The sequence below is a fragment of the Dendrobium catenatum genome, unplaced genomic scaffold (assembly GCF_001605985.2).
Source record: "Dendrobium catenatum unplaced genomic scaffold, ASM160598v2 fragScaff_scaffold_1211, whole genome shotgun sequence".
Taxonomy (NCBI): Eukaryota; Viridiplantae; Streptophyta; class Magnoliopsida; order Asparagales; family Orchidaceae; genus Dendrobium; species Dendrobium catenatum.
The window spans coordinates 326,734-334,205 of NW_021319673.1; the positions used below are offsets into that span (position 1 = coordinate 326,734).

General features: G+C 35.5%; 1 protein-coding gene across 1 annotated transcript in view; it reads right to left on the minus strand.

The window, feature by feature from the left end:
• Window positions 1-2,659: 2,659 nt before the first annotated feature.
• LOC110093157 (uncharacterized protein C9orf85 homolog) overlaps window positions 2,660-7,472 on the minus strand; it is a 20,124-nt gene continuing 15,311 nt past the window's right edge. Inside the window, exon 8 of the mRNA XM_020817955.2 lies at window positions 2,660-2,967. Within this exon, the coding sequence (XP_020673614.1) occupies window positions 2,809-2,967 (159 nt within the window). The 3' untranslated portion in view covers window positions 2,660-2,808. The remainder of the gene's footprint in view (window positions 2,968-7,472) is intronic.

Consider the following 7,472-nt stretch of genomic DNA (forward strand, 5'->3'; position numbering starts at 1 on the left):
ATATAAACCCTAACAGCACAACAACCCTTTCATAAGCCTTCTCACAGTAATCAATATCATTACAAGAACAAGAAAGGCAATCTCCTAAGAAAAGACACCACCACCACCCATTAACTTTGGTGTAGAGTTTTTGAGAGAAAGCACATCCATGGTTGCAGCAAATTCTAGGAGCACATATGAACATTAGGCATCATCAACATTCATCTAAAATTTAAAGTTTGATCACCACCAAAGGGGTAACCTTCCCCCTCTTAACTGTTAATTCCTTTAAATTCGTTTTGTCTCAACATGGAAAAGCAGGATTTATTTACTTGTCACCATGATATTGTTACGGATCTATGGTTTATGATTTTGATGATAGCAAACATTCCTTATTTCTCTACGATTGCCTTATATGCTAACGTTTCAGGTCCACACGATCAGACTGCAATCTGGAACCAGCTCAAGATTGGGTAGACTAGCAAATTAGTTGCATTAAAAAAATTCCACTATTTGTTATTCATTAAGGTCTATTAACCTAGTGATTTTCATGTTCTTTGTCTTTATGTTCTTGCATGTACCTTTTTACAATATCCAGCAAATGATGTGACATGGCTATTATAATTTGGTTTCCTTCATATTTTGCTAGAAAAGTTTCCATTATCGTACATACCCTTCTCATCCTTCTTGTTTATGTCGACATTCTTCAGCTTCCCTTTTAATATGTTCAAATCTCTATCAAATTCATTCGTTTTTTACAATCTCTGCCAATGACACCTTCAAATTGAACTCCATTTGAAAATCACTAGTGCTTTCTAAGAAGCAGGTTGACTATGGCTTCATTTGGAATGACTTTTTTACTGCTTCTTAAAACAGTTTTTTCGTACAAAATTATTGTACTAGAAAGATGCTTTAAGAAGCAATAAGAAAGTCATCCCAAATGAAGCCTTTGTTTGTGATAATTTCCTTACTGTTTTTTAAAATAATTTTTTTAAAAAATTTTCAAGTTAAAAAAAATATAATAAAAATCTGCTTTATAAAACAATAAGAAAGCTGTCCAAAATGAAGCCAGTTTCTCTTTTTCTACTACATGAAATACCTATCCGCATGATTATAATAATGCCCATGATGTTTGCTAAGAAACATCATATCGTACGTTATTAATGTTTTATTGGACATCAAGTGATGAATGTCATGAGATTAAGGCTTCATTTGGGATAGTTTTTTGTCATTACTTTTTTGTTGCTTTCAAGAAGAAATTTTTGAGAAATTTGCTTTAGAAATCAATAAAAAATTATCCCAAATGAAGCATAAGATAATCATTTTCGTTAAGATTGCGTTAAAGAAATAACAAATATCACTACATGGGGGTCGGTTATATGAACCTTTTTTTCTCTATTTCGTCATATTAAGAGTGAAATTCTCATTTAAGGCTTCGTTTGGGGCGGCTTTCTTATTACTTCTTAAAACAGTTTTTTAGTACAAAAATTTAATTTTTACACTAAAAAGTCATTTTGAGAAGCAGTAAGAAAGCCGTACCAAATGAAGGCTAAATCTAATAAAAAAAGTCATTTCTAATACCTTTTAACCATATTTTTTTAGGTCTACCTCTACATTCCTTAATATAAGTAAGATGTAATGCATTTACTCTCCCAACCGGAACATCAAAAACCATAATTTTATGTGACCAAATCATCTAAGATGACTCTCTCTAATAAAAGAAATGTCACTCTCAAGATGATAAACATTATTGCTTTTGTAAAGCTGATGTTATTGAGCTGCTTGCTATTTGATTTGGCTGTAGATTGTGAATCTCAAAGCTTGCTTGTTGCTCTGAAGACAAACACATCCACTTCCATTATCGTCCTTCCAGCTTTTCAAAACGTTGAAGTCAATGTCTGGAGCCAGAATGGTTTCAGAAGCCAAGTCTACTATTAATCCAATGGCTGCTGAATTTGAAATCAAAAGGCATGAGGGGACAAATGGCCGACTAGGATTTTAAGATCCCTTATCCCTTCATAAATCATATATTTTTACATGCATATATATAATTTATGCCCCCTATAACTACTTAAATAATTTTATAACTCCATTTGAACATTTTCTATCATGAACTTTTAAAGAGTTACTTGCATAATCATATATTGAATTATTGGATGAAGAATTATTTAATTATATATATATATATATATATATATAATTGTTTGTTGTTAAATTTTAAACTTAATTGGTTATTATAATCACATAATTTTAGCATAAAAATATTTAATATTTAATTTTTTTATTACTTAAGTAAAAAAAAAGTTAAAATTTAGTATATTTTAATTGATTTGAGCTAAAATTCAAGCCGAATATGAACAACACATGAACAAATGAATTCAAAATGAATTTAAATCTATTACATATATATTACATATGCTCTCTTAATCAGGTCATCAGAAGACCAACATTTTATGCGATCAAACCTTTTATGTATAATCTTATCTTCCACTAAAATTACTCTAACCTTTTCAGGTATATAATAGTTCCGAATGTCTTAACTAAAAAAAAAAATCATCAATGCCAGTCGCAAGCCTAAAAAAAGAAAAGATTGAAATTATTAATTTGCTCTCTATTAAGAAAATCTGTCTCCACCCCTTAGCATGCTGAAAAATTGTTCATATTTTAGACTCTGAAGTAATTATGTTTGAACATCAAAGAAAAAACATTCTAATAAATCCTAATAAACAATACAAGTATCATAGTCAAAAGCAAACTTTGTGAACAAATTGTACATTAGATTCTAAAATAATTGGCAATGAACTAACAGTTGCAAAAATGTTGTTACAATCAACTGCAGATCAAATCGTCTTCTTCATCACTAATGCTTTCATTTGCTAGTTCAGCATATTCGTCAATGGAGGTTGCTGGAAAGACATTCCCTTCTCTACTTCGGTCCCCAATCTTCAAGGACTTGGTGCCGCTTCCTCCTGCCTTCCCATTGTTCATCTGTTAAATTGGCCATTGTTAGAATAAGAGAAGGATTAAATGAAAGTAAGAGAAGGAACATTGTGGAAGTCGGCGAGACCGGCTAAGATTTTACCCACAAACAAAGTATTGCAAGGATTAACATATCTACGATTTAAAATGTTATAGTTAGGCTTCGTTTGGGACGGTTTTTTTATTGCTTATTCAAGCACTTTTTTAGTACAAAAATTTTAATTTTGAACTAAAAAGCTGCTTTAAGAAGCAGTAAGAAAGCCGCCCCAAATGAAACCTTATATATCACTTTATCAATATATATACATGAAAAATATAAAGATTTAGGCTTTATTTGGGACGGCTTTCTTATTGCTTCTTAAAACAATTTTTTAGTACAAAGATTTTAATTTTTGTACTAAAAAACTACTTTAAGCAATAAGAAATCTGTCTCAAATGAAACCTTAATTGTTAAATGTATAAATACATAAAAATTTTGTGATATACATGTAAATCCTGCTTTATTATACATTTGTGATCTTCACATGTAAATGACTACATTGATTGGTAACAACAAGAGTGCAAAATAAAAACAAATGAAGTACAAAATATTCATCAGTATGGCAAGATAGTGCATCAATATGAAAGGTTTAAGGCAGAATACTTGCATGGAAATCTTGGTTGGAAGCTAATCACAAGAGTACTAGATATAAAATTGACATGAAATGCAGCACATACAAGGATCAAATGAGAAGGAAAATTTTGAAAGTAATATCAAAGAAAGCTCAACCTACTATAATTTTAGTTCAAATGAAAATAGCAAAGAAGACCAAAAGCTAAGTTAAGTTTTTCAAACAGAATTTGAGCTAGAGAGTTGTACCTGATTGTAAAAAATTGGAGATAGTGCAGGAGAGGTGTGGGTGCAGGTGTGCAATCATAGCTGAAGATGAGAGGGAGAGTGCACAGTAAGTTTGTGCCCCTTGTTGTAGCTAACAATTTTAGAAGAAAATAACTAGCAACGGGTCGTGTCTGGTTTGGACCTGACTGATTTGGACCCGACTCATTAAATCTATTTCTATTTTTTAATGCTTATAATAATCATGGGAATTACCAAATTAATTTACCTTTCTATGGAATTAATTGAGCCATAAGCTTGATTAGGACATTTAATAAAAACTATTTTAGAGATTTGGATTTGAATTAGGTAAACTTGAGTAAAGCTCTATTTAAAATTGCGCAATGAGAGGCGTGCCTTTGCGCAATTCCTCCAAAAAATGCCTCATAGCCTACGCAATTTTGGTCTTGCAAGAGGCGTACGCCTCACAGGGGCTGAGGCGCGCCTCAGAGGCGCAATTGCGCAATTCCTTGTGAGGCGTACGCAATTCTGGGTAGGGTCCACTCACTTAAAATGAGGTCTTTTTATCTCTTTCACCCGTCTCCTTCGGCCAAACCCGATTTTTTCTCCCTCCCGCACGCTCCAGGTCGCGAAAACAGCTTACGCACGCCGTCGGCCTTGCTTCCCGCCGGCGCCGCCTCCACTCACGGCGAAGTGGAAACTTCCCGGCCACCCTATACGGCAGTAAGTAATCATACCATTCTGGAATTTTAGGTATTTTTTTAAATTAAGTTTATCGTGAAATTAACAATTTTGCAAGTTTAAGAGAAATTGGGTTCATTGGAGGCCTTTAGTCTCAATGATTTTACGACAAGCTTTGTTTCTGTTCCGGAAAAAGATAGGGTTTTTTTGGATATTGAAGTGCCAGCAAAGGCAACCATTTCTAATACATCAGGTCTCACAGTTAATTAATCTTGGTAAATGCATATCAACCACTTTATTCAGTTCTGAATTTTTGATTATAATTTTCTTGAAACAGTTGAATGGTGGGATCACAATTTTTGGTGTCATCTCACATGAGCTCAGAGTTTTGCTGTGAGAGTGTTGGGACCTTCACTTGTTACCCTTCTTCTGGGAGATGAAGCAGAAATATGGATGTTACAATTATAGTCAAGTGACATAACAAATGAGAAATACTCGATTCTATCTCACAGCCAAAATGGGACTGACTGTATTAACATAATGCACAACAGAGGTTAAGAAGATACGGAGGTTGATTGGCATACCAGGGGTGAAAGATGACTTTTACTTGAACAACTGACGCGTTGATCAGTCCTCCACTCGGAGCCACAAAGGACTTATTGAAATGGATTCGTTTCTGCCGATAAGCTCCGTTGCATCATAAGAACTAGAAAAATACGGCTCTTTTGTATACTTAAAGTCATTCTTCTGTAAACTGTTTCCTTTTAGAGTTTCTGCATTAGAAATATTGATTATACCTATTTGGCACAAATACCTTTCGGATTCCCGCGTTAATACATAAGTCCAATAAGCAATATCTTGAGTTGGTAGGGGGGGGGGGGCGGGAAACGGGATTCTCCAATTAGTCTGGAGACAAAGAGATTCATATGAGAAACATAAGTAAACGAGCTTCTGCTCTGAGCTTCAAAGATAAAGGTACGTGAACCAGCCATTTGATCCCCAATCCAAAAGGGGTTGGTTGAAGCCCTTACAAACTAATGGTGTAAACAAATAGCACCCCTTCCTAAATGGGTTGGAACGCCTGGTAATACTAATCTATGCAGGGTGGGCGCTCTATTTCCAACAATACAGGATGCCTCCTGCATAACTTCTTGAAAGGATTTCCCAATAACAATGGTTTTTTTTCCTGCTTCCCGAATTTTTCTTTTAAGCATCCCTTGTGTTAGAAGCAAACATCTTGTCCTGAATTAGACCACGAATTACAAATGTTTGGAAGAGCTCTAATTGCTAATTTCTCGAGTACTTGCCACATTGATGTAATGAAAGCAAAAGGACCCCCCACGACAATGACGGAACGCCCGTCCGTTAATTATCGAACGTCTGCCGTTTACCCATGAGCAGAGATCTCACGCAAATCTCCTTCTTTGCCTTACAAGGTTTCCAATCTGGAAAGATAACTTGTATAGACTTTTATTATATGCAGTCGCTCCTTCATGTTGTTCCGCGGATACCATTATCAAAAGTGTATCCACGGCACTCTTGGTCCATTTCTCCTGACACATTAAATCCCGCTGGTGTAGATCTACTTTGTTGCTGGAATATGATCGGTTAGTAGTATTGTTCCGAATAGAGTGACGTCTTCTATAGAGTTTCATTAATATCCGAACTCATTAGTTACCGTCGCCCGTCTATCGCCGCTGAAATGCGAAATCTGGGTTCCCTCAACTCTTGAGGAGGGATAAGAACTGGTAATAGCAAGCAGGTGTGCTCAAACATCCATCCTGGGTCACCATTTGTTCGAAGAAATGTTTAGCTAATTCTATGCGCACTAACCCAAAAATCCTTTGCTTGTCTTCTAATCTTTTATCTTCCATTCATTTCCTGCGGACTCTTCGTCTCCTAATTCCTTCCATTTCTACAAAGATTCTCTGTTAGATAATTCCGCAATACCGAATCGGCTAATTGTTCTCACTGATAGCACCTGCCCCGTAGAGATTTCTCGGTTTCGAAATTTCCCAAAACCTTGAGTAGTAAAAAAGCAGTGGGGATGCTGTATTTCCAGGATTGGATTCATATTCGATATGAACCTCGTAATTGCGTTAAGAAAGGTAGGTTTTTTTAGCTATGGACCTACAAAAGAAAATTGAGATAGGTTCTATAGTACTTGGATTCCCCCCCTCTGACAATCGGACGTGAAGGTTCCTCTCATCGGTCAAAGTAGTTTACACCATAAAGAAAGGGGTTCTTCTTTCTTTTTAAAAGCTTTGTTCGAAGAACCTACAAAAGTACTCTTTACTCAAGTTCCCAGTAAGGGACCGGCCTTTCATTGATTCATTCTTATCTTTTTAATTTTGTTATTTTCACTCTATACCGCTTTTTCCTGTTCTTTTTAATGTTTTTACGGAAAAAAAAGGAATGTGAAGTTATTGAGTAGTCTACTTCCCTCAATATGGATGAATCCCCTGAAAGGAATAGGTTGTGGGAACTCGTAAAGGAATTATTTTGTCTATATATTGTAAATGTTCCATTCGATCTTTTTTAGGTCTCTACTCACGATGGCTTCCGACCACCAGCTCGATGGGTTTGTGCCATGACTGAGCCTTGAAGACATTATTAGCGAATAGATAAGCTCATAGGCCCGTCAACCATCCATATGTTCAGCTTGCGCTTGGAGATTTTCTTTCTCACAGGAAAGTGGATATGTCTAATTCCACCTTTTTTTTCTTCACGATGGTATAACTAACCTATTGGCTATATTATATCGTTTTATCGCTATCGAGATCGACCATGGATCAATTCTCACCCGTTCTTGTGTTCTCCCATTTTTATAAGTTCTGTGAATGCGACAGCCCACATATTCTGAGCTTCATGTTACGCTCCTCCCGAAAGATAACATGTTCAGATGCCGGGGGCCATTCCCATATCAGATTAAATGGGATTGACAGTTTCTCGAGTCCAAAAATGCTGCAAACTGAAAGAATTTCGATCAATCACACAT